The following is a 27,752-nucleotide window of genomic DNA, read 5'->3' as shown; positions in this document are numbered from 1 at the left end:
CCCCTAGGGTCAGTGTTGCCTGCTCAGACTGTCCAGGATCTCTGGGAGGGGCCTTCCACATCACCTGCTACCTCAGCCTTTAAAGTGTGATGTCAGGGATTGAACCTGGAACCCTCTGCATGCCAAGCAGATGCTTTACCACTGAGCTGCAACCCTTCCTCCTTTAAAAAAAGGAAAAGTAGTCCCCTAACCAAGCATCACTTACTCTTTTAAATCACAGGTGTCATTGCGGCCCTCCAGATGTTATGGACTACAGATCCCATCATCCCCCACCAGCATGATGGGAACTGTAGCCCATAACATCTGGAGGGTCACGAGTTTGACACCTGTGTTTTAAATGATTTAAAATGGCAGTGGCATCCTTGTGGCAGCCACAAGGACATTGTCACGTTGAGTTTGGCCCTGAGCACTTATGCTCCATAATTATAATGTTCTCATTATAGGGTAGCATTAAAGTGTTAGACTAGGGTCTGGGCGTTCTTGGTTCAAATCATTAGTCAGCCATTCAACTAAACTGGGTGTTCATGAGCCAATCAAGGGTTTATTGTGAGGGTAAAATGGAGAATGGGAGAACCATATATGCTACCCCAAGCTCCATGGAAGAAGGGTGAGATTTAAAAAAAAAGGTAGTAAGATTTGCTAACTTCATAATTATTATGGATCTTGAAAACTTGTGAAAGGATCAGTTCATGCCACAAACGACATTTGCAGTCCCCAGAATACTGCCCAAAAATAAGTGTGGTCCAGGAGAGTACAGAAGCTGGCCATCTCTGTAGATGTAAACACTTGGAATTATACAAACAGTCCTGAACTAAAATGACCTTATCTTGCTTGAGTAATGTTGGATGGCTATGGGTGTCAATGGGAGCCTTTAAATCTCTGTCATTCATATCTTCCAACTGAAGTCAACACTGGGGAAAGAGGAAGGGCAGTTCTAGATATGTCTCAATCTCTGCAGGGCAGGCCAAACCCCTTTAAAGGGGAAAGTTAAGAGGTAGCTTTTCACCTTAGACAAGAGCAGGGCACACCGCACATTCTCTTCCACAAGGAATTTCATCCAGTGAGTAAGGTTAAAGGTGCGTTTTCTTCAGATGCCTTAAAAGGGAAGCTTTGCTTAGAGATGACAGTTCATTTTAGTGAGTCATACAAGTGAAATGCTGAAAGCCACTGAAGCAAGGGCAAATTGCCAGGCAATTAGGTCCATTAGGAGGGGCCAGATCTGGGCATCATGCCTCAAGGGATTGCAGCTTTGCATTTAAGATAAGGAGAGCAGCCAGGGATATAGAGAATTATAAAGTGAAAACTTGTCTGAAACACCATGGTGAATTAGTAGCGGGTCCAAAGATGGGATATGACTTAGAATGCCTGAAGTGCATTCTTTGCTGTGGTTACAGACTTCCTTTAGAAGGTGGTAGTTCTGGTAGTCAGCAAGAGACCCTGATTTTCATCACTTGCCATGTGATCATCACAGTCCTATTATTTTGCTGCTATTTCCCCATCAAATGCAATCAAAGTTATCTGGGCCATGTTCAGATCAATCATACATATGGCTTTTCTTCCTTTAGAAATCTCAGAGCAGCATGCACAAAGTTTGCCATCCAGATGCAAATCAGGACATCAGCCACATAGCTTTCACTGGAAAGTCAAAGAGCAGATTTGCAATGGTTTATCAACAGATCATAGAGCCTGGGGCAAGAATTGAGTTTTCCACCCCGCCCCCCCAATGGAGACTGGGGCAAGAACTGAGTTTCCCCCCACCCCCCATGGAGCCCAGGGCAAGAATTGAGTTTTTCAGAGAACACCCGCAGCCTCCCACCTGGCTCCACTCATGGCCTCCCTCTCAGGCATTGGGGCTATCCTTAAGCCTGCTGGCTTGCCCGGGGCCACTGGTCTCTTGCAGCTTGTGCCTGAGCTGCCCGCCGAGGGGGCTCTCGCCACCAAGCCATCTGCTACAGCCGCAGGCCCCCTGCCCTCCCCGGCCTCCCTATCAGGCGTGGGGGCCATCCTTGAACCTGACAGGGTAGCCAGGGCCACCAGGCTCTTGCAGCTCGCACCTGAGCTGCCTGATGAGGGGCCATTGATCGCTGAGCCACCTATTGCAGGCACAGGCCTCCTGCCCTCCCTGGTCTCGCTCACTCGCATGTGGGGGAAGAAGGAGGGGTGGGGGTGATTTTGTGCCCCCCACATGACTAAATTGGTGCTGCCTGGGGACATTTTGTGCCCCCCCCGCACGTGACTAAGTAGGTGTTGCCCAGGGACATTTGCCCCTGCAGATTTGCACAAAGTACTTTTATCTAGAAAAACAAAGGAGTCCTGGCAGCCCACCCCGCATCATATTTATAACCTTGGGCCAGCCACACACTTTCAGCCTAACCTATTTCGCAGGATTTATGTGAGGATAAAATGGAGGAGAGGAGAAGACTGTAAACTGGTTTGGGTCCCCACTGGAGAGAAAGGCAGAGTATAAATGAAGTAAGTAAATACATGTAGCATTGATAAGTAAAATACAAATAAATAAACACAAATATGCAAAATGTGTTGTACAAGCTTTCAAACCCACCAGGATACTCCATCAAACTTGGATGCTGAATATAAAAGCAAATTTTTCATACCAGCAGATCTGTGGAGTAGATCACTTCTGTCAGGTCTGGCCTCCAGGGGACAGGCATTATCCCAGGGCCTTGTACTTGGTCCTTGACAATTATGATGAGATGCATAGGCTGTCCTAGAGGTAGGATACTGAGATGAGAATTGAGATGAATAGCTTCCCTAATGGCGTCTCAAGAGCCTGCGTGACATTGAAACCAGCAGCCTCCCATAGTACAACAGCTCACATTTTAAAATCATTATGCTACATCAAATACTAGTAAACTAATTTCTTAATTCTGAAGCAAAATATTACAAACGAATACAAACATCTTGGTCACCCTCTTCTTCACCTTTTTCAGCTCTGCAGTATTCCTTTTGCAATATAGTGGCTAGAACTGTACACAGTAGTATCCAAGTGAGTCTCATAGATCTATCCAGAGGCATTATAATAGTGACAAAACAATTGGAACAATATATGAATGGGTTGCAAATCAAATCTGCATGGATACTTTCATCAATTTTTTACTTATATATATAACGAATTGTCAACATCAGTTGTACAATGGAATGACCATCCTTATCTAACTTGTTTGACTTCTTATATCACTTTCTATAAACTTATCTAAATATAGAGCATAATGGTGAATAATAAAGTTTAAATGAGTGTCTCTTTGTCTCTTGAAAAAATTTCAAGACGCAGGAGTCTACTAAAAGAAAAAGAGAGACTTTGGAGTTTCACCTACTGGTATCGTTTGTAGAGGCGTAATATATCCTTAACAAACAACAAACAATGTTGCTATCTTGGGGTTTTTGCTAATAATCAAATCATCCACTACTAAAAGCCTACATCTCCCCAACTCCAAAGACTAGTAAACAGAATCACTTAAAAAAATAGCTTATATAGATCACATAGGAAAAATGTTAAAAAATTGAGGATGTTACTACTTAAATCATAACATTTTGTTCAGAATTCAGTGTGGGGGGGGAGAGAAGGCAAATTGCTGAGTTATAAAAACATTTGACAAAGTTATCTCTTATCTAAAGCAGGGCATATTCCTGTATCTAGTGGAGCAGCTCTGGCTTTGCATTTTAATAATGCATACATTTTGTCTGCTAAAGACTGTAGATTATAGTTTGCAGTTACATGCCTCTCAGTGGTTGGACTCGAAGTCCTTGTTCACACTCCTGTATCTTCACATTTCTACTCTGCAGTGAAGACAGTATGCAGCTTTGATGATTCACTGAAATACAGTTCAGCATTACAGTGAGATGAACTGAACTCTCCACAGGATTATTAGGTACATCCTGGAATCTTTTTTTAAACATAGTGTTTTGGGGTGTTTTTTTTACCAAACATAACAAAAAGTAGGCAAAAAAGAACACAGAAAAGATAATAGTAATAGAAAAAATACAGAAAGCCCAAAAAAAGAGAACACCCAGAAAAAGTGAAAGTAAAAACCCAGAGAAGCGGGGGGGAGGGGTGTAAAGAAACAGAAAGGCAGCTTTTAGAAGCCAAATGGCTGACATACAAATTACTGATCCTGGATTGTATCAGAGCTAGTAGTGGGTCAAAAAAAAAATAGACCCAGACCAGTTCACCTGTCAAATTAAAAGTCTCCAGAAATTATTGGAGAGCCTAGGACCAGACCCTGCTTGCTCTGATGCCAGCAATTGCCCAGCAATTGTTTCTTTCAGTAATGTGTGGCAGAGGCTCATCTGTTCAAAGTGCCATTTTTCTCTGGAAAGCTCAGGTACGTCCTGGAATCAGGACACTAAGTGCATTATTGGTCTGTCTAGTTACAAAAGGATATTGTATTGACCAGTCTTGTACTTGAAGGGATGGAAAGCTCATGAGAATCATCCTAATTCATCAGCAGATGTTTTTCACTAATTTCTTCTTTCTCCTTCCCTGTCCCTCCCTCTTCTCCCTTCCTGTCTCTCTCCCTCCCTTCCACAATTCTGAATTCCTCCATAGGACTATATGTGCTTGTGGGAGCTGGTATCCTTATGATGACAGTAGGATTTTTTGGGTGTTGTGGAGCCGCCCGTGAATCTCAGTGCCTGCTTGGAGCAGTAAGTAATGAAATTTTGTTCATCTTGGGTTACACAGTATCTTTCCAGAATTCTTAGATGAATGGGAAAAGGGTAGACGACTTGTGGGCATTTTGATTGGAGTTCAATAATGCAGAGGTGGATGCAGAAGCTAAAGTATCCTGGATAAAGACATCATTGTGGCTCCCTTCTTACTCCCATGGAGAGCCATGGGAAGTGCTGGATGGGCCAAAAAGGACCACATCCCCATCTAGTGCTGCCGTCTGGAAGGGAAGGAAGCTGGCTTCCTAGTCATTGCAGCTCAGAGGCGTAGCTCTAAGGGGGTGGGGGCGTGACACACGGGGGGGTGCCCTGTGGCGGTGTGGTGGGAGTGTTCCGGGGTGGGAGCATGGCACGGTGGGGGCGGAGGATTCACCAGCATACCAGGTGCCTTTTCCCCTTGCTACGCCTCTGTTGCAGCTACCTTGAACAGGAATGACTAAAGGGGACACAAACATGCCTGCTGAGTTGCCAAAGTAAATGTTCTGCCTCCCAGTCTCCCTCCCCCACACCCTGCCAGAACTTCATCCCCAGCATCCACACAGGCATGTCTGTGTCCTTTGGCCCTGCCATCTCTGGCAGTTGAAAATGCCTCCTTCCCTTCCAGTTGGTTGTTCAACTATGTCAGGTGGGATTTTGGTCTTTCCCCAGCCAATCAGTGGCTCACCATGTCTTGGCTCTGTTGGAAGGGGATCTGTGTTATAGTCCAGGACAACTGGCCAGGGGAGTCTCTAGAGCCAGTGAACAGTGCTGGACTATGCAGTAGTGCCATGATAAACTGCCATGATGAACTACTGCAACTACTGCTTTGGCTAGCTGTGCTCTCTGCTTCCCACTGTCTCCAGCTGGCAAAGTGCACCTGTGGTCAGAGGATGATGCCTCAGCCATGGAAGGCTCGTGTAGCCCACAAATGAGCTGACCTGGTAGTAGGAACTCAAGGAGGCTGAATTGGGATCAGCAACAGATGAGCTGATGCCCCATGAAGGGTAATGGTGCTGGGCAGCTCAAGGAGAGGCAATCCTCCAGACAGTGGCCCACCAGAAACTTTCCTGGTGACATTAATGACAGCCACTTTGGTATGTACAATACAATACAATACAAAACCTTTATTGGCATGACAAGATAAAATACAGATGGACAAAAATTGCAGTTGGTTTACATAAGCAGTTCAGCAGCACAGCATAAGCCTTGTCACAAAGACAATACTTTGGGTGTTGGTTCAATTATGACATGGGGAGAGTTATGTTTAGAAGAATAGACCAATGTACACCAGATCTAGGCTTTACATACCCCATAGGGGCTCCTACACTGGACAGCATATTTACTCAGAGGAGTTCAACCATCCCCACAATCTGGGAATGTCTCTATCTATTCCTAGTGAAACTTGGAGAGCACAACAACAGACTCCCAAGAACCATATTACTAAGATCCATACATGAAAAAAAAACAAGAGCACCAAAGATAGAAATGCACAGTTAACCACATTAGATCCACTTGACATATTTATCTAACAGAACCACTTAAGAACTATATCAAATTCAGTGACCTTTACTACAGATAAATATTGATAAATATCAATGTAACAAGGAGAGAGTATTGCCTGTGGTGTTAATTTCTCTTAGTGTCATGGCCTGGAACAAATATTGGGCTGTTTTCCCTAAGATTACAGGATCATTCCCATTCAGTAATTTGACAATGCAGACTTTGGGAGGGACTTTGCTCATAATTGGTGTTAATAGGGCTTCCCTCAGTATTTTATATTTAGGACAGTGGCATATGATATGTTCCAATGTTTCTACCAGAGTAGGGCAATATGGGCATACTCTATCTGATAGAGGGAGCTTCTGGAAGCGGCCATGTATAAGGGCAGGTGAGAAGACATTACACCTGGCTCTAGTCAAGACCCAGTGTTGTTTAGGATCTTGAATTTGTAGTAAGTAATTGGCCATGTATTTTGGTATGTCCTCTCACACCATATCCATTGTGAGATTCAAACACATGAACAGTTCTCTCTCCTGCATCCTCCTCTGTGCTACCCTTCCCTGAGTCAGAGTTCCCCTTTGTTCTATACCTTTGACCTGCATAATGCATTTAGTACCAAACTTGGTGAAAGGATTTAAATGTGAGCCAGCAATAAGGGGTCCCCTTGACCACCCAAAAGGCTGTGAGAGGTATAATGGGACAAAAGTGGGACAGAGGCTGTAGCAGAATTGGGCAAGGTTGAAGATGCCATCTTAATACAGCCTATCGTATCCAAGATTCCATGCAAATTAAACTTGTGTTCTCATCTTCATCCTTTTGTAGTTCTTTACTTGCTTGCTGGTGATTTTTGCCGCTGAAGTTACTGCTGGAGTTTTCGCTTTTATTGGCAAAAAAGCGGTGAGTGAACCTTGTCTTCATGCTCTGTGGTTGAGCCACAAACCATAAAACAAAAGTCCAAAATCTTGCATGGAGGGAAATCTCCACACATTACATTTCTGATAGACACTTTAAAATGTTACTTTTGTTACGTACATCGTCCAAGATTAACTGTGGCTGTTTTGTCAAATGCAATGTAGCCCAGATTTGCTACACATACCAGACATACATTTTGAGGGAGCCCTTGGGCAAAACACCCACATTGACGTTTGAGGGCTGGCAAAAGAATAGTATTGCACATACTCTTTTCATAAAACATATTAAATATTCTGTTCTTCTAAAGCCAAAATTGAATGATTGATCCAGGTCTCACTTGCTTTTCCTCTGTCTAGAATATGGGGTAATGTGTCTTTGGAAATATTTCACACCAAACAACTGCAAACACAAGATTGCAGTACATGCAGAATAAGAGTTTTGTAAATGGAACAGCAAAAACACAATATCAAAATAGGCCATTGACCACAATGGAGAAATGGTTAGCTAGTACCCCTAAGCAAAAAGGGGCATGTAAATTATTTCAAGGTGAAAATACCAGACATAATTTTCAGAAAAGTAAAGAAACAGACCTTTAAAAAGGAGCTGACTCCCAGAATTTCATCAAACCTCTTCAAAGCTTTTTCTTGATATCAAAAAATGTTGAAATCAGAGAAAACTGCCTAAAAGTTGTGTGAGATTAGCAAAAAATGTTTCTAAATGCAACAAGACTGTTGGAGATGTGGGAAACACATTGGTTCTTACTTCCACATGTGGCGAGATTGCAAAATGATAAAAGATTTCTGGAATATGGTACATTCACACCATTAATGTTCCTGTTGGGCTTTAAGTTGGAAAATTAGCCAAGGAATGTGTAGTATGTTATGTTCGTAGCAGCAAGGATGTTAACAGCAAAATACTGGAAGCAGACTACCTTGCCAAGTTATGAAATCTGGTTAAGAAAAGTTTGGTTTGTTATGACAATGAATAAAATCACAATATTAAAACGGGATTATAAGAAGAGTATCTCCTGGGAAATCTTTGTATAGCTTTAGTGAAAATTTATAGATTTCTGCAATTTTTGCATAAGAATTTTCTTATGGAGTCAGCAAAGGGGGAAATTTTGAATTTGATACAATCTTTTGGTATGCAATAATAGGAAATATAATTCAGGAATTTCATAAGGAAAGGATATTGGTTACTATTTCTTTGGAATTAATTTAGAAGTAATTTCATGAACTTTGAAATCATGAGGCAGTCTACACAATGTTAATTTTTGAAATTTTTGTACATTTATAACAATTGTGTACATATATAATTTTAAAAACCTTATATTTCTTCAAAGAGCTGCAGTTTTCCTCCACCTGTTCATTCACCTGCAGCCCGTTTGATCCCCCTGTTCTCTTTAAATTTCACCACCATTCGCATTGGCAGCAGACCAAAGAAGAAACCAAGGAACTCCCACATTCCAGAGTGCCCCCCTCTATTCTCGAGTAAAATGAGCTTTTACAGTAAGTCCAATGTTTCATTTCCTGCAGGCTGTTGAAGAGGTACAGAATATCTATAATGAAGCTTATGAAGAATATTTGAAAGATGCAGAAAAAGGCAACAAAACCCTCATCCAGTTCCATGAGGCAGTAAGTATTGGGTATGGGCACTAATTTTTAGCTCATCAAGGTTGCCCTCAGGAGCTTTCAGAAAGATGATGGGCCTCCTTCCTTGTTGCTATATCTCTAAAAAAAACAGAGTGCTGAAACAGCATTTCAAGCTTAACTTTAAAAAAATTAAAATATTTAACCTACAAACTTTCAATTAAAATACTTCCAAAGCAGCTTATTGTTTATTTTAAATTGAAAACAATAAAATGAGTTAAGGCAATGATTCTTATTTGGGACAATATGGCCCACAAAGGACTACAAATTTTGTGGGGCAGTTATAATTTTTGAAGGCAAATGTGGGTTATTCAGGATTTTTGGCAGACCCTTCTCCCTACTTGAAATGCTTTTGGTCAGTCATAAGTTAAGGGTTGTTTTGTACTGCTCAGTCCATCCTGAGGATAAAATCACAGATCTTGGATTTCTTTCCCAGGCCATTCAAAAGGATACATATAGTGAAAAAGAATCAAACCTAATATTGGCTCATTCCACACATGCAGAATAATGCACTTTCAAACTGCTTTCAGTGCTCTTTGAAGCTGTGCAGAATAGCAAAATCCACTTACAAACAGTTGTGAAAGTGGTTTGAAAACACATTATTTTGCGTGTGTGGAAGGGGCCATTAAGTGTTTTTTGTCCGGTAGCCCTCAGGCCCAAGGGTCTCATTTAATGTATTCCTGAGATCTGGCATAAAAAGAAAAAGTTGCCTTGTATAGAATGATGTTTCCAAGTCCTAATTTTTTTACTTCTCTTTGGAGCAGCATTTGATGGTAATGTTGTGTACTTGGTAGCCAGTAACAGATTAAAGGCTTACAATAACTAAGTTAATCTAAGAAAACATTTAGTTTATAAGAAGCATTTAGTTTATAAGAAGCAATGACAACATTTAGTTTATAAGAAGCAATGACAACCAGTAGTGAAATCATTAATAAAAATGGCAATAAAAGAGAAAAGACAGATAAGATGAATAAAAGCAGTAATACAGTAATTTAAAGTCAGCAATCTAAATAGCTTTGTAAAAAAATTAAATAAAAATTGTCATACTTAAAACCAGCAATCTGAATGCTAGAAAGTGATGATAAATGATAAAATATAAATAATAAATGATAAATGATAAATAAAATGATAAATGATAAATAAATACAAATTTTAAATGCAGAAATATAGAACTGACAGAAAATTCTAGAATAGAATGTTGCATTGGACTGGCCTCATACATCCATTATTTGGTATTATTTTGGGCTGATGAAACTTGTGAGTCCTTGTGAGGGAGAAATTCCAAGGTCTCTGGTTACTCTAGTTGAGCAGGCAACTAATGTGACTGGTTATCATTTAATCTTTGTTTTGGGTCTGGGTGTTATGCAGGAGAGAATTAGAACAAAGCTCTGCCTGAATTTCCTCCTTCACTAGAAGCAGGATGTGGTTGCTGAACCAAAATCATATCAGAATGAGCTTCTGCTTGAGGCAGAAATGAATAGAATTCTAATTTCAACATTAAATTTTAAATTGGTCTCTCTCTCTCTCTCTCTCTCTCTCTCTCTCTCAATCTCTCTCTCTCTCTCTCTCTCTCTCTCTCTCTCTCTGTAGCTTCAATGTTGTGGGAAAGAAAGTGATATTCAAGTGAAGGCTACCTGCCCAAAAGACATTCAGGAACACAAAGTAAGTATCTTCTGAAAGGCACGTCATTCTGACCCAATAGTACAAATAATCTTGGAATGGCAACAGTAAAGTGAAGTGGAGAGGGGAGGGTTTCATGTTCAGGCAGATGAAATATTTCCCCCCATGTCATTAGTCCCCCCATGTCATTAGTCTTTTTATAAGCAACAGAATGATGCTGAATTTTAAGTAACTGGCACTGGCAGTCTTACTGCCTCCCATCTCCTTGAAATCTGCCTGTATCCTTCTAGACACTAGGAGTTCTACACAGATAATAGTGTTGCATTGTACAAGATGGCTTTCAAACTCACTTGGATAAACGTTTGGGACAGACATACTGCTGTGTATAGGTTATTGTAAGTAGGATCCTACTGTGTAATTTCTGTACTGCCAAATGTGTCATGTTAATACTTATGCTTATACTTCATCTAGTGGTTCCAGACTTCTAAAATCCCAATGCATTGTTTATTTAATGTCCCATTTTGTCGATTGTGTGTGTATAAAGTACCATCAAGTCGCAGCCAACTTTGGTGACTTCATAGAGTTTTCACTTTTCAAGACAAGAGATTGTGGGCAAGAAACTATCTAGCCCAGCTCAGTTATGGTTTAAAAGATGGGTGAAAAAAAGAATACCCAAGGCTCAGGTTTTAAGAGAAAAAAATTATTTTTACTGTGTAGATCCAATATTTATCACAGGGTGCCCCCAGTCACACCCAACCAGACAAAAGACCTCTCTTCGTATACCATCAAAAATGCACACGTCATGATTTCCTTACATACATACCCTTCACTTTAAAATCAAATTTGCTAATTTGACACAAAGCTGGAATTTTCCTCTGTTCTTTCATTTGTTTGTCCTTTCCATAAATAAGGCAATAGAACTAATTACAGCCTTCCTGGTTTCAATCAAGATAACCAGTTTCCAACATTTCTGAAGGGGACTATGTCGAAAGAGAAACTTCTCCAGGATACCACGATTTCACATAAATCTTATTTACAAAAAAGGTGAAAATGATTGTAACAATGTGATTTCCCTAGAATACATCCTATGCATACCTTTCATATTCACTATCATTTCAGAGTTCATTAAAATATAGAAAAACACATTTTAATTATCTCATCAGATTTATCTCTCCTCTAACCTTTGACATCTTAATTTCTTTGTTTATTAACTTAGTCCCTCTTATCTAGGTGAGGATGCCTTTAGGTCTATAAGACATGCTCTATCTCATATCTTTTTAGTCCTGTACAGGGCTGTTATAAGTTCCTTAATGATATGATAAGATCTTCCCTGCTTTGTAATTTTGCTGACCAGCTACTTTTACTACTGAGAAACGCCTTGATTTTCAATTTATATAGATCCCTTATTCTTTTATATCAAATATAATATTCAAGCCTATTTTCCTGTTCCCATAATGATGAATAGAGGCAGTTTGCCATTGCCTGCCTCTGCACAGCTGACCTAGCTCTGAGAAACTGCTATTTGTCCCTTTAGTGTAGGCTGACCAGACATCCCGCTTTTGGCGGGACAGTCCCGCCTTAAAACAATTTGTCCCGCGTCCCGCGGGTTTTTTCAAGTGTCCCGATTTTTGGAAGACTGCCACACTGCCTTCTGGGGTGCAAGGCAGTGCGGCAGCCTCCCGCACGCGAGGCCACAGGAGCGCACTGCCTTCTGGGGCACTCCCGTTTCCCGCCCTGTCACAGGGCGGGAAATGGGAGCGCCCCAGAAGGCAGTGTGCTTCTGCAGCTGCGCGCGCATGCGCGGCAGCTCGCCTACTTGCCCGTCCCGGTTCACAAAGGTGACCATCTGGTCACCTTACTTTAGTGGATAAACATACCGATATCTGTATCAGTATGCAGTCACACTAGTGAGCAGCACGACATCATAGGGGTCTTCTATGGCAGGCAGAGATTCATCTGGATTCAGTGGTATCTTTGAGATAATGAATTCTGTCTGCACCTTTTCAACACCTCAAGGTCAAGGATGAGCTGCTTGGATGTTTACAAAAATATAACATGTTCTAATCAATTTGGTACAGAGAAAAAATAGAGATGCCTCCCCTCCTGCTGGCTAATATAGGCATGCAGGTCTCTTTCTGCTACTATTAACAAACTGTGATAAAAACATGGATTAAAAGTGCAAGACAGGTTTTAAAATGTTCCAAGGTCTGCAGGGAGAGAGACAAGCAAAAATCTGGGTACTCTCACTTTGAGAAGCCAGCAGTTCATTGGATGTCTTCATGGCATAAGTATGAATGTGTGTGTGTTTTGGGGTGAGTGGGGAGAGACCTGGTTAAACAGATGTACCTAAGATGCATAAATAATAAAAATCAAGGAACCACAGTAGTCAAAGTAAGTATCTTGATGGCAGAGAAAATCAAATCGGTTAGGTTGAGGTGAATATATGCTGTTACAGGTCAGGATGGAGAGACAGTATGAAAGTGGCTGAAGGGGTATCTTCTGTTTTCAGTTTTCACCACCACTGCCACCTGCTGGAAAACGTCTGTAAGGGATGTCAATTACTTTCACCTCTGCAAGTGAGGTGTGGATAAAGTAACAGCCAACTGGCTACTTGTCATTGTTTTGCAGGACAGCTGAAGCAATAGGGAAGGCAGGAAAACCCTGTACCCAAGGTGGAGGTTGGAAGAGATTATATTCAATAGCTAAAAGAAGGAGCAGACTGAATGTTGTTCCCTTTGCTGTCACAGGAGAAATGACTGTATGAACGTAGCAGAAATCAGGATGGCTCCTCACTGCTTTGAAGTAAAATGTGTCTCCCTTAATGTCTCAAACAGAATTGCTTGGATGAAATCCAGATTCTCATTGATTCAAAGCTTCATTTAGTTGGCATTGTTGGAATTGCAATTGCTGGAATCACAGTGAGTAATTGCTGGTTTTCTTATTAGTTTGTTTTAAAAAATTTATACCCCACCTTATACCAAGTCTCCAGGTGACTTACACAATATTGTTGATTACTGTTAATGAGTATTATCTTTACTATGTGCCAAACACCCCACTTTATTCCAAACCATCAAAATCAGAGCAGGCATCGAGAAGCACCTGATAATGACCACAAAGATGGAAGTTTGATTTAATTATAATAGGTTGCTGCATGCTATCCAGGGCTTTTCCTGCTTTAGAAGTGCTCATAAGGACCAAATAGGTGCCCAAATGGAGCTGCTTTTCCCCCTGTAAATATGATGATGAGTTCCATGCACAGAGTTTAGGCCCAAGAAACACTATTCTTCTCATTCAAGGTCCAGGTAGCTAAGCCTCTATAAATAGGACCCAAGCAGAGCATTCTAAAAAAAAGATGGTCCAGCACAAGGTGGATGAAGTTACAATTCTACTTAGTTCTTTTTGTTGAAAAGGGTATAGGGGTCACCATTGTACAAAAGTCTAGCTATGGAAGAAATACATACATGAAGCTGCCTGATATTGAATCAGGCCATCAGATTGGTTCATCAAAGTTAGTGCTGTCTACTCAAACTGACAGCTTTAAAACCTTTAATGGTGTTTTTTCTTTTGTTTGTTTTATTTTTTAATCCTACTCTGGCAAATTTCCTGAAGATAATAATTTTCTTTCTAAATAAATTACTAAAGTATTGGGAAAGGCCAAAAATAGTGACAACTGTTTTGAGTTAAAGCCCATGTTGTGTAATGGAGTCCAACAGGGCAGGTTAGGGTTGCTAACCTCCAAGTGGCACCTGAAAATCTCCAGCTGTTTCAATTGATCTTCAGAAGACCAAGTTCAGTTTATCTGGAGAGAATATCTGCTTTGGAGAGTGGACTCTATGGCATTATATCCTGCTGAGGTCTCTCCCCTGCCCAAGCCCTGCTCTCCCCAGGTTTCATTCTCAAAATCGCCAGGTATTTCCCAACCTGAGCTAGCAATCGTAGGGTAGACCCAGAAACAACAGGAAGAATGGCTAATATCTCACACAAGGAAGAAATCTTGTGAGATGGATGAGACAGACCTGGCTGGGAGATCTGTGACTCATTCTTCTCAGTGTTTTGAACCATAAGGTGGTGCCCGCAACATGCCTGATGGGCCGATGGTCACTTGTAGTTTGACTCTGAGAAGTAAAGCTTCCCAGGTGATCTTGGTTCAAACCTGTTTCTTTTGAGGTTATGACAGTGGGGATAGACTGCACTGCGCATTTGCTGATTATTCCTAACATATGTTCTTTATCTTCCAGATCTTTGGCATGGTCTTCAGTATGGTCCTTTGCTGTGCGATCCGTAATACAAGAGACATGCTCTAGGACTCTCACAGCATAACATTTTCACACTAGGGAGTGGAGGGCTTCTGGACAGAACTCTGCAAGAAGCACTTGCCCTGCTCAGTTTAACAGCTGTAATCCATTTTAATTAGTGGTGTTAACCAATTGACAGAGGAAAGGGGAAGTTTGGCGAGCTTGAGAGTATGCATCATTTGCATTTCAAATTTTAAGTCAAAATCTGAGCAAATAGGATTGGTGCAACAAAGCCTTCTGAAAAAGGCAACGGCAGCATCTTAAATTAAATTTGTTTTAAATATGAAATTTGCACATGTGTGTGGGTGAACAGTGCCTAATTTCCATATTCAAGTACTTGTGTGTTGGCACACAGATGCATGTTGTGCAGCTGCACAGATATCTGTATATATGGTGCTCCATATGATTGTATGTATGTTTTGTGGGTGTCTGTATTTGCATGCATATTGCTGCAGTATATATACACTTGGGTGCATATCCAGGCTAATGCCCTTTCTGAGTAGACTCCTATTTGCTGATAAGCTGTAGAGGAAGAAATACCTTTGAAGACAAAAGATTCCATCCAATCTTCAGCCAGTTTCTGCAATGCTCTAAAGGAAGAGATTTAACAGTTCAAATTGAGAAAATATGTGATAAGTGGAAGTCTGTCCCTAGGTAAGTTTCCTCCTTTAAGGATCTCATGTATGCCCTGTGCACACTTGTTTACAGACTAGGACCCTTATTTTGCTGGAAGCCTCATTACGAATCGCTGTCCTATAAAAAAGATGGTAGTGACGGAAAACAATTCAGGCAGGAGACACATAATGGTGTTTATTGGAAAGGAGATTTTACAGGTGGCACGCAACTATTTTTTTCTGAACAGGATCTGATTTTTCAGATCAATATATTCCTGGGGAAGAGCTTGTGATGAATTTCTCTTGGTGCTCCGAGTTTTCTGTTGTTGTTGTTCTCCTCTGCTAAGCATATGTGCACCTATTTTCTTTGTTGTTTTGATCACTGCAAAAAGGAAGGCCTTTTCTGTGTAATCAAGGGGGGAAATGTATTTTTAGCTGCTGTAATATTTCAACAAGCCCCTGCTAAGCACCAGTAACAAGGTATCCTGTTGCATCTTTAATGAATGAGGGTTGTAGCCTTGCTTAATTCTAGCTAAATCATAACCTCCGCTTTAAAATTTTTAAACTGATAAAATTCAGTGCAGAAATAAATATTCCCAATGGGCTTCAGACGTAGTGATTGGGGCAAAAGGGAGCTGGGTCATTTGTCACTATAGATTACACAAGCAGTGTGACATTTGCGCAATCAGATTCCATGCAGAAGTCATAATACAGCCTTCTGAGAAGTTATGTTTGTACTGTACACAACAAATCAATAAAACCTGCACATTTTCATTGCAGTCCTAGGCAGAATGACACCATCTAAGACCACTGATGTCAAAGGCCCTAGAAGTGGAAAGTGTTTGCTGGGACTGCACTGTTATTGTGCTACAACAAGTTGTCTGGAATGGAGCAGAGATACAGATAGGGAGAGCGGACAGGCAGTGAAGAGGCAATACTGGTTGTTGTTTTTAAAAAGAAAGTATGCTGAAGCCTTCCTTATTTGTGTTATATTAAGACGTATCAGCCAAACAAACATTCATAGTCCTATTTATATTTTAAATAAATGCCTTATTTCTGTTCTGGGAAAAGTCACCACAGAAACTGTACTTGAATAGTGACTGCACATTCTAGAGAAGTATGCACAGGGGGCATGTTAGTAGAAGTCATTGCAGTATCCTCTAACCTAAATGCTGTGATCTTTGAGAAGATTCTGTCCAAAGGCTTTTGGCTAACAGAGAACGAGTCGGGATTTGGGAGGGAGAGAAGTCACATTTTAATATTCTCCATTTCTTCTTCAGAATCAGAGCAAGGATTACTTCAGGGCATTTTAACTAGGCCATACAATTACCAGAAATGCTATTATTACCAGAAATTCATTGTGATTAAAAACTGTAAAAGTTATATTGTTATCTTATACCTCAGGAATGAGTATGCTTTTTATTTTTATTTATTTATTTCTAGTTCCTTGAAAGAAAAAATAAACCAATGGAAGTAATCCAGCTAGCCAGTGGGAAACAGTGGTGCAATCTCAGTCCATTAACAATCAATGGGATCATGCCATTGACCTCAATGGAGATACATCCTCAGCATTTTTGTATGTCTGACCCATTTCTGGCAAGCTGTGGTTTTAGGATTTAGAACTCAGGTAATAACCTCTGTTCTTCTGTCTTTTTTCTGATTATGTTAATATGTTTTGTTGTGAAAAGGAAAAGGCTATCAAAAAGAACATGTCAGCAAGAGCCATTGCTAATTTTAGCTGATTTTGCACGCTAAAAATGCCCCGTTGTTGGCATGGGGAAAGCCCTGGTGCAATTGGGGAGTTTTGCAGCTCCCAGCACTGCAGCTTGTCTGCCACACTGCTGCCCCGGAGTTGCTCCGCAACAGTGGCTTTGCTCCAGGACTTTCCAGAACTGCAAAGGTTGAGGACCTTTTTAAATGCCCCTCTGTTGCTCCAGTGGCTTCTGCTGCCATGAAAACTCCTCGGCAGCAGAACGAGACCATTTTTCCTGCCTTGCTGCTCTGACCTGCCCCTCCAATGAATGGCTGCCTCCCCCCTTCCCCACACACACACACACACATTGCAGTGGAATAAAAAACACAAAGGGACAAACCTTGCAAAAACCTTGAGAAAACTTGCAAAAAAAGTGTGAAGGCGCTTCAAACAGGAGGGTGGCGATTCCTGTGCACATGCAAGGAGTTTAGAGGGCGGGGGTTGGAGTACTGTGATTCCCTCGCACATTTTTAGACAGGAGGGGGGCAAGGGCACCGATTCCCAGCGCCTGGTTTGTACAGTCATTTAAAACTAAATTGGTGAAAGTGAGTGGGGGAACCGAGGGGGGGAGATTCAACCAATCAGAACATGGGAATGGAGGTTGTTTGTGCATTCATGGAAGACCTCCTGGTGCAAGCAGAGGGGAGCTGGGGAGCAGCGCCGTGGAAGTTGCACTCCTGGGTATAGCATGGGGCATTTTTGCTGTGCAAAATCAGTTTTAATGTGTATTCCATCAAAGTGTATTAAAAAGTATGGAACCTCAGGGAAAGCCTTCATTAGAAGAGCTGTGTGCACCCAAGTGTGTGTGTGTGTGAGAGAGAGTGTGTGCGTGCGTGCATGTTTAGAGAAAGAGAGAGAGAAGCCCCAAGTTGTGTCACCATCTTCCAAAGAAATTCCAGCTATTCCACATGGTTTGTCCCTATACCTTGCCCCAGTTCAAGTCCCTTTCAAACTCTCGGGCTGTGATAACATGGTCAATAAGGTGAGGCCTGGAATGAACTTGTGATTTGTACAATGCATCCCATCCACACAGGAGTTGATTTGGCCCTAGTCATGCACACTGTTCATCCAGAGCCCTACCACATAAAAATGTTTCCAGGGAAATTAATATCTTAACAAGATTTCTTTTTTAAGTCAGGAAGCTGGCTTGCCTGCATGGTGAGCAGTTCTTACCCATCATTTGCAATCTTATTTTCTAGTTGAGGGATTCAGAAAATATTGGACAATGTTTCTTTTTTCATATCATTACTTTTTTCAGAAATAGTCTTCTCCATGAAAACACGTTGAAACTAAAGCATTAAATTTAACAGAAAGGTCTACCCTTCGTCCATTTCAAAGGTGTTGCTTAGGAATTTGGGTTCTATGGGGAAATTGAGAGGAGGAAAGAGAAAAGAATTTATTCTAATTTGGTTGTAGAATATATGTCAGGAATTTCCCTCAAGAGGTAGACCATGTCAACCAGCAAGATGCCAAGACTGTTTCAATATGAAAAGTGCCTGATATAAAACAGGTATTAGCAAAATCTGGACTTTTCTCACAATTACTCAGTCTCATTACCCCCAACCTCTACTTCTGACCCTAATTCCTCCATTTCTGAATCTGGGCTTCCTTTTGCCCTTTCACACAGACTCTAGTTTTAGGGATTGGGAATGTTATTTCCATGTCTGCAGATCCTGTAATCCATCTTTCAGGGGGCTTTCAGACTATTTTGGGATGCCAGTGTGGCTGTTCCTCCTGGAAAAATCCCATGCCCCCAGTTTTATGCTGTAGGATAGAACTAGGAGCAGAAATGCCATTTAGATGCGCACTTCGCAGAGGCGTATCTGCCTAAGGACATGGGGTAACCCATGTCCTTGGGTTCAACTAATCTGGTCACGTGGGGGCTCAAAATCAGCCTTCCGGGAAGATGATGGGGACTTTCTGCTGCCTCGTTATCTTCGGGCTTCCTTTGCTCTGCCCATGTTTTCGTAGATGTGAGCTGAAGGAGCCCAAAGACCACACATACCCTGATGCCCTGGCCTCCCCCACTCGCCAGGGCTTCCTGTAGCCTGGGGAGAGAAGCAGCATGGCCTCCAGCAATGTGCTTTTAAAAGCAGGGAGGCTGAGGGAAGGGCTCGGGTGTGGCCATGCCCCCTAAGCCCTGGTCCTGGGATGGGCAGGGCTTGGGGCATGGGTCTGCCCCCTAAACCCCATCCCCGGCCTCCCAGCTTTTAAAAGCACATTGCTGGAGGCCGTGCTACTTCTCTCCCCAGGCTCTGAGGAGAAAAGCCGGGCTGCAGAATGCCCAGTGCGGGGAGGCTCAGGGGGCCATGCCCTGAGCCCCACCGCTGAGCATGGGAGGGGCGCAGAAGGGGCGCTCAGAGAAGGAGTTGTCTCCAGGCACCATTTTTCCCCATACGCCTCTGGCACGTAGTCTTTACATGCATACTGCTCTCTCCTTTCTGTTATCTACCCATCCTTACTTGGTTTTAGTAGATGAGAAAAGTAACCTGCTGCCTGCATATAGTTGAAAAAAGAGTTCCACTCTGTTCTCTTCTGACAGATATATTTCTGACTCGTAGGGAGAGTTTATACCCACCTCATGCTAATTAGAAAATATAAATATCCTAGCAAAGCCATACACTGCACTCAGTGAAAAATGTCTTCAGATTTGCTTTTTATAAATTGTTGATACTCCAGACAAACAGCTCTGTCCTGTGCAGGCTCCACCCCCACTGCTGAAGAATGGTGATAATGAAGCTTTATGTTGCATCCCAAGCATGGCGATGTGGGATCCTCACAGACAGACTGGGCCACGCAAACACCCATTATTAGTGAAACTGATGCAAAGAGTGTAGACACATAACATACACGTCATTATTTTAAGTTCTTGGTCATTGTGGTTTGGCGTTACAATAGCACAATATGTTGGCTTCTGCCTTTTACTATTGGCTCCATCAGAGTTGGCAAGCCTGTAGAATACTTTCATGCCCTTGTGTTATTACTTCATTGCTTCTTTTTATCTAAGTGCCTTTTTGGAGGCAGGGCTGGGTGCTAATTATGCAACAGTATGTTCTTTTTTAAAAAATTGGACTGTAAAAATCAGACTTGAGCTATATTATTTTCTAGTAAATTCTCATTTCCCACATTTGTTGTGTTATTGTGTGTGCTATACTTGTTCTGACTTATCTGCCTTCCAGAAACAATAAAAAGATGTATTTGAATTACAGGCAGTGTAATGGCACTAAATGCAAGTTTTCTGGAAAACAGCAGATATTAAAAGTCTGTATCAGTGCCTTTAAACATTCCACATCTGTAGCCTTCTCTTCCTCTCATGTCAACATTATTTGTAAAGCCTCAAATTGGGAGTTCTTCTACTCCAAATAAATTAAAGGATATGTTGTCTTGAATATAAGCAACTGCTGGCAGGTGATTTAGCTTTCTTAAACTTTGCACTTTTCTATGGCCTTTTACTAGCAGTTTGCAAGAAGTGAGCGTTTTGTCATGCAGCCTGCTTTTGAAGCAAATGTCCATGAGCTCCAAACATTGTTCAGTGCAAATTGGCATGCTCAAATGACCTCCCCAGTTCTCAGCGTGAATGGTTCACTGCTTGCCCAAATAGACATGAGAACTAGCCTTCCTTTTGAGTCTTTGGAGTTTACAAAACCAGGGATTGTGCTGGGAGTGAGATCTGTGCATATCAGTAGTCAGCACTGGGATAAATAGGTTCCTTGGGCTCATGTAGGAAATGCACACCTTTCACTGTGCCACCGTTTCTCTGGCTGAAGCCTGACACCTTCAGTTCATTTGCAAATTCTTCTAGACAGTGCACGTTTTTTTCTGAAAGGGACTAAAGTGAGAATGACCACTGTAGGAAGGAGGAGAATGACACAGCAGGTTCAAGAAGAGAGGGAGGTGATTGTGAAAGTATGAAGCTGCCTTATACTAGCCTTGTAAACCCACTACAGCGAACACACATCCTGCATGCACAAGCTTATATCTGCATGTAAGAAAGAACCAATGTGCATTCAGTTTAAAAACAAAAATTGGGGACCAGTACCTGGATTAATGTAGCGGTTAAATCACATGTGCAGCTACACACACATTGAATGTAATGTAAGAAAAACACAACATGCATACAAAGAAAAATCATGAGTGCACTGTACACATATTCATAGCAATGTTACAGGTTGAGTCAGGCCAATGGTCTATCAAGATGAGTATTATCTACTCTGACTGGCAGCAGCCCTCTGGGGTCTCAGATAAAGGTTTTTCTTATAACAACCCTCATCCCTTTACCTGGAGATGCCTAGGACCTTCTGCAAGCAAAGCAGATTCTCTACTACTGAGTCACAGCCTCTTCTCAAGCCCAGTCTTCCTAGGCATCTTCAGGATTTCCAAGCTATGCAAGTGCTTCCCAACCTCCCAAGCACAACCCAAATAAAAAAACTTGGCACCCAGCACTGCACTGCAAATACACAATTTGAGGATGCTTTACCATACATTAAATAAGGCCTTGGGGGAAGTGTCTACTAACTTTTGCCCCTTGTGGATTCATGAGTACATTATGCATCTAATAGATGCTCTGTGCTGCCCAATGTAATCACAGGCATCCTCATTATCCTCAAGAATAATTATTTATGTGGATTTTTAGAACCTCCACTGTCTTCAGTGAGTGGGGTGTCATGATGTCTGCTGACAATTCCTGACAACCTACAGGAGAAGGCAAGACCTGATGGAAACAGTACAACTAAATGGCCATTCTATGATGGCTGGTGCCTCATTTGCAGATATCCTACCAGAAACGTGATGCAGTTCTTTTATGTGAAAAAAAATGTATTCTGTCTCTGTTAAAATGAATGTGAAAAAAACTGTAATTTCCATTCTTCAAAGTCTACATTTCAGAATTTTTCATGCAACTTCATGAATTCTTTCAAACATAGGTGGAAATGTCCCCCTGCCCTCCCATGCACTCGTTCTCATCAGACTGCATCAGTGCACTAAGCAGTTATCTTGGGTCCTAAGAAAGCAAGCATGTTCACTGTCTAATGGTTTCCCCTGCTGTAAATGTTGTTAGTAATTGTTCTATTACCAAGACATGTTCTAGTCTGGTCTGCTCTCAGTGTACATTTTTTATCACCCTTTCTCTACTCAATTTGATGCAGAAGTCTAATAAAAAATAACCTGAAATAAAAAGTTGTGGGATGTTTCTTTTGCAAGCTTCATGTCCAAGCTATACCCAAAGTACTGTACAGTGCAATGCAGTGACTGGGAATCACTTGCAATAATAGTGCATTTGAGGAGTGCTGTTGGGCATGCTGGTAATGCGTTAGAGGCCACAGAAAGATGCACACAATACATTTTGATCCTATGCATTTTGCTCCTTTTACTGCATTTTGTTTCACGTTATTCTATAAATCCAAAATGAAAGAGAACAGTGGTTCTTCCTTGTGATGCTTTGGCATCATTAGCACAGTTTGCTGAGATATTTTGCTACTTTTATCTTGTTCTACAGTCTTAGATGACTCTGTAGGTTTTTTTATGGCCTATCCATTTTCTAAGTACACATTTAGCAAGATTTCCCCAAAACTCCTATTTTTTAAAAAAAGCAATTACTTTGTGAAGCCAAAGTGGCTGCCCCTTATTGTTCACAGGGCTATTTTTCAGATAAGTTGTATATTCTGTAAGGCATATGCAATGGAAGGGGTGTGGAATAACTAGGAAAAGATCAAGAAGGCTGCTTAAATACCCTGTTTCCCCTAATATAAGACATCCCCGAAAAATAAGACATAGTAGAGGTTTTGCTGAAGTGCGAAATATAAGGCATCCCCCGAAAGTAAGACATAGCAAAGTTTTTGTTTGGAAGCATGCCCGACGAACAGAACACAGGAAAAATAAGACATCCCCTGAAAATAAGACATAGCACATCTTTGGGAGCAAAAATTAATATAAGACACTGTCTTATATTCGGGGAAACACGGGTAGCTGTGGCAGACATGGTTAGGAGTTTTTTACCTGTGCAGCATATCCTATTGAATAAACGTTTCAGCATTCATGGAACAAGGTTTTAATAGTTCAGCCTACCCTCATAGACTTATTTATTAATCTGACAGCATTTAATCCTTCCTTGGTCTTAATCAAAGCTTGCAATTTTATGAATGGACAGTGCAATACCGGAAACTTAATGGGTAGCAGCATCCATCTACAGCATTTGAACAATTTTACCCATCCATGTGCAAAATATGTCAGAATTCTTGATACCAGATATTTGACCATGGCAATTGTATATATATCAATAATTTATGCCATGTCTATTTTAAAAAGTGGTATCGAAGGAAGCTTGAGGAAGAAATCTTATCATAATGTTTGCTATTGAAATAATCTGATGATTCTAAACCCAAACATATCTGTGCTGTGGAGTTCAAGGCGAATTAATAACTCTCAAATATCTGAAGCTGTTGCTCCATCAACCAAGGCCGACTATGTCCACCCTTTTTGGCTTTTTTCCCAGCACCTGCTCATCTCTTTCCTCACCTGCTCTCCTCTCTAGACATACTGAAAAATGATCCTCTTGGAAAGAAATCGTAGATATCTCATGCTAGTCCTGTAATACTATCCCTTTTTTCCACATCATATCTGAAGTGGCAGCTCTGCATTCATCAGCCACACATTCATAAAAGACCAGCTTCTAGTAGCCTTTACACTTCGAAGAGGGTGTTTGATTGGGGAGCGGGGAGAGCAGTAGTATTTTAGCAGAGTCAGTAAATTTTAAGTCTTTCTATCATCCTGATTTGATTTGCTGGATTTAATATGCTACCCCTCCCCTTCTGGGTTCGGGGCGGCTCACAATGTATAAAAAATATTTAAAACATCTAGCACAAAACCCAATAGAGTATTTTTTAAAACTAATAATAAAGTATAATGAAGCATCCAACAATAAACATCTGAAAAGCATAGTAAAACCCAAGTGGTTTATTAAATTTCAGTTCAGTAAAAATTTTAAATAAATACACATAACACCACCATCAAGAGGTCCTAATGGAACTAATGAGTTGAGAGTCAGTGGTTGGAGTGGGAGGCCTGAAACTGTAGCTACCTCAATCATATGCCTGGTGCAGGGGTCGGCAACCTTTACCACCCAAAGAGCCATTTGGACCCGTTTTCCATGACCCCGAAGATCTACCGAGCTGGAGAGGCGGCTCTGCTCAGGTTCAGCTCCTCTGCTCACCTTTCCTTCCAGCCCTGGGAGGCAGTGGCGCCAGGCAGGGAAACCCCCTCTGCCTGATGGAGCAGGCAGCCACCTGCTCCATGGGGCAGAGGGGGTATGGTGGCTGCGGCCTGCCTGGTGCCGCCACATCTTACACTGAGGGAGGCAGTGGCACCAGGCAGGGAAATACCCTCTGCCCAATGGAGCGGCCTGCCTGGTGCCACCACCTCTCGCACTGCAGGAGGCAGTGGTACCAGGCAGGGAAACCCCCTCTGCCAAATGGAGCAGGCATCGGAGGGCAGTGTGGGTGTGTCCCTCCAGCCCTCCAGAGCAATGCTGGAAGGAGAGGTGAGTGGAGGGGACGCAAAAAGCAGTGCCCTCATGCACAGAGCTGCCTCTGGTTCGGCCCTCCACTCACGTTTTTCTTCCAGCGCTGCTCTGGAGGGCTGGAGGGACATGCCCACACTACCATCCGACCTCCAGGCCATGTGGACCCACAGTATAAGGCTGAAAGAGCAGCATGTGGCTCCAGAGCCACAGGTTACAGACCCCTGGCCTGGTGGAACAACTCTGCCCCTCCCCGCACTGACACTTGAAAACATTTTGGGAAAGAAAATAAAACATTTATTTGAAGCCTCAAAACACTTTTAATGTATCCTGTTTTCTAGTGATTCTTTCAGCTAAAACTTTTTTAAAAAGTTTCATTTGTGTGCTGTCCCTTCAAGATGCCATGTCATGAGTTCATTCCTTGCCTGCAGAAGCCCCTTGCCCTGTTTTTAGAGCATTTCAGAGCATTTTGATCTCAAACCATATTGGACTTTAAAGATCAGCACCTTGAATTTGGACTTTAAAGGACTTTAAAGCACCTTGAATCAGCACCACCGGGCCTTTGGGGAGACCAGCCGCTGATGTGGGTGCCCGAAACAAACATGCTGAGAAACACTCTAGACCAGGGGTAGGGAACCTGCGGCTCTCCAGATGTTCAGGAACTACAATTCCCATCAGCCTCTGTCAGCATGGCCAATTGGCCATGCTGGTAGGGGCTGATGGGAATTGTAGTTCCTGAACATCTGGAGAGCCGCAGGTTCCCTACCCCTGCTCTAGACCCACTGTCCCTCTCTTAAGAGGAGGTTTTAATAGTCGGATGCCATCTATTTTAAAACTTAAAACCATCTATTTTAAACTTTATTCTAACTATTTCTACTTAAAACCATCTATTTTTAAAACTTTAAAACCATCTATTTTAAAACTTAAATAAGGTTTGATGGAATGCTGCATTTTAAGTCTTAATTTATTTTTATCTTGTTTTATTGTCTGTTTGTTAGTGTTGTACACCGCCCTGAGCCCTCCGGGGGAGGGCGGTATAAAAATGCAACAATAAAATAAATAAAAATAAATAAATTGTGCCTGGAATCAGACTGGGAGCTAGTGTAAATTGGCCAAGATTACGCTGAAACAGTCCACAATCCATTCCAATCAATGCCTGACTGCAGCTTTCTGCACCAACTGAAATTTTCGAGCAGATTTCATGGGCATCTGAATATTAACCACATTGCAGTTATCTAATGTAGATTAACCATAGCATGCATCATCATGACCTGACTTTTTCTGATCAGAAACGGCTACTACTGACTAACTAGTCAAAGCTGGTAAAAGGCATTTATCCAGCAGTAGGCTGGTGTCCAAGAGCACACCCAAACTAGTTCTTTCATGCTAGTCCTGCAATACTAAGGGAGTGCAACTCCATCCAGAATGCATGGCACCTTAAATCCTGGTAAATGATGGTAAATACTCACCATTAGTTTTTCCATCTGGTCAGGGTTAAACTTCAGTTTATTAGGCTGTACCTATTCCTAAAATGCTTGCTTTAGTTAAAGCAAAACCAGCACAATAAAACCTGCCAACTTCTGCTCTGTGGGAAAAGATCCATACCTGCTCTGTCATCTACAAAATACCAAATGAAGAACAGGTCACAAATCAGTATTTGTAGTGCTTTATAAGATACTAGCGGGCCCAGCCACGCGTTGCTGTGGCAATTGTCCTTCTCATCACAGTCCGCAACCCACACAGATGCCTTTGGTACTGCGCCTTCCCCCCTTCACAGCTGTGACCCATGTGGAGTTCGACTTTGGAGCCAGGTGGAGCTGGGCGGGGGGGACAGAGCCAACAGTATAAAGCTAGAGTCAGTCATCCCCAGATGCTCAGTTTGCTGCTGGTCTCAGGCTTTAAAGTGGAAGCCTGCAGTTTAAAGCTGGAGTTAGGCAAGCAGAGGCCAGCAGCAAACAGGCAACACAGCTCCTGAACTCCCTGTGGAGATCAGAGGTAGGGTGAGCCAGCTGGCTCTGCAATTAACCTCCATGTGGAGTTTTGGGGCAGGGCCAGCCCTGCTGGCCAGTGTTTAACTGTTCCCCTGCCCCAAATTCCACAGGTCAGGGGTACAGTTGCAAGAGGGGAATGGCTCTGCAATGCACCCCCCCATAGTGGCACCAGGGCTCTAGCCCCTCTTGTCCCCTTGCTACGCCAGTAGTAACTTTAGCAAGGTATAATGCTATATAAACTCCACTCTCCAAAACAGTCATTTTCTCCAGGGGAACTGATCTCTGACATCTGGAGATCAATTATAATTCTGGGTGATCCCCAGCTTTCACATGGAGTTTGGTATTATACCCTTCTGAAGTCCCCCCCCCCCCCGCCTAAAGACTTGTCCTTCCCAAAATCCACCCTTCAAATCTCCAGGAATTTCCTAATCAGGAGTTGGCAACTTTATTTCCTTCCTATCCAACAGCCAAACTAACTATCTGCTCCTCTGTCTTACATCTACCCCCGCAGCCTCTACCTTGGAGAATTAGCATCTTTCTCTCCAGTGGGGACCACCAAATTAGTTTACTTTACCCTGCTGTCCTCCTTTTTATTCACACAACAACCCTCTGAGGTAAGTTAGGCTGAAAGTATGTGATTGGTCCAAAATCAACCAGTGAGTTTCCACAGCAAGACGGGGATCTGTATCTGTAAACCCTTCTCTGACCTGCTACACCATGCTAGCTTTCATGGGGTGCCTGCTTTTGAACAGTAGCAAGCCTCCATGTCTAGCTAAGTCCGAACTTGGGGCTAGCAATCCTAGGTCCAGGCCTAGTTAATTCTCCCTCAAAGGTCAAAATAGGCCTGGAATAGGTCCTGCCCTGCCCCTCCCCCTGCCTTTCGCTCACATAAACTGAAGCCTGGAATCTGTGGTTGCCTAACAACAGTCACTGATGGAATCCCCTGCTAAAAATGATTCCTTTATCATTTTCATTTTTTAACCTGTCAATGTTTTCTTTTTAGAAGGTTTCACATTTTTCCAAAAATCTGAGGCCTTCTTCTGGTTTATGGAAGATCTTTCTTGTCTAGTCATAGCTCCAGTCATTAAATTTAATTATGCAAAAATTAGTTAGTGCAGAGTTAGTGCAGGAACATCTGGCTACTTTAAACAAATTCAAATCTCCAGGCCCTGCTGAGCTACATCCCAGGGTATTAAAAGAACTGGAAGAAGTAATCTCAGAACCACTTGCTGTAATCTTTGAG

The 27,752-nt window shown here is 42.1% G+C and overlaps 1 protein-coding gene across 2 annotated transcripts in view; it reads left to right on the top strand.

The window, feature by feature from the left end:
* The window catches only part of TSPAN2 (tetraspanin 2), a 65,407-nt gene extending 48,148 nt beyond the window's left edge, over positions 1-17,259 (top strand). Inside the window, exons 3-9 of one of the 2 annotated variants that reach the window (XR_007244677.1) lie at positions 4,565-4,662; positions 6,985-7,059; positions 8,610-8,708; positions 10,314-10,385; positions 13,178-13,261; positions 14,582-15,292; positions 16,696-17,259. Coding sequence is in view for 1 of the 2 variants with exons in the window: in XM_048498803.1 (XP_048354760.1) it covers positions 4,565-4,662; positions 6,985-7,059; positions 8,610-8,708; positions 10,314-10,385; positions 13,178-13,261; positions 14,582-14,647 (494 nt within the window). In the remaining variant the exon portion in view is untranslated. Of the gene's footprint in view, positions 1-4,564; positions 4,663-6,984; positions 7,060-8,609; positions 8,709-10,313; positions 10,386-13,177; positions 13,262-14,581 lie in introns of both variants that reach the window. The other variant, XM_048498803.1, reaches the window with a different exon arrangement.
* The last annotated feature ends 10,493 nt before the right edge of the window (positions 17,260-27,752 follow it).

This window comes from Sphaerodactylus townsendi, linkage group LG05 (genome assembly GCF_021028975.2).
Source record: "Sphaerodactylus townsendi isolate TG3544 linkage group LG05, MPM_Stown_v2.3, whole genome shotgun sequence".
Classification (NCBI taxonomy): Eukaryota; Metazoa; Chordata; class Lepidosauria; order Squamata; family Sphaerodactylidae; genus Sphaerodactylus; species Sphaerodactylus townsendi.
Note: the sequence above shows the minus strand (reverse complement) of the source record. Positions and strands in the feature narration are given on the sequence as shown.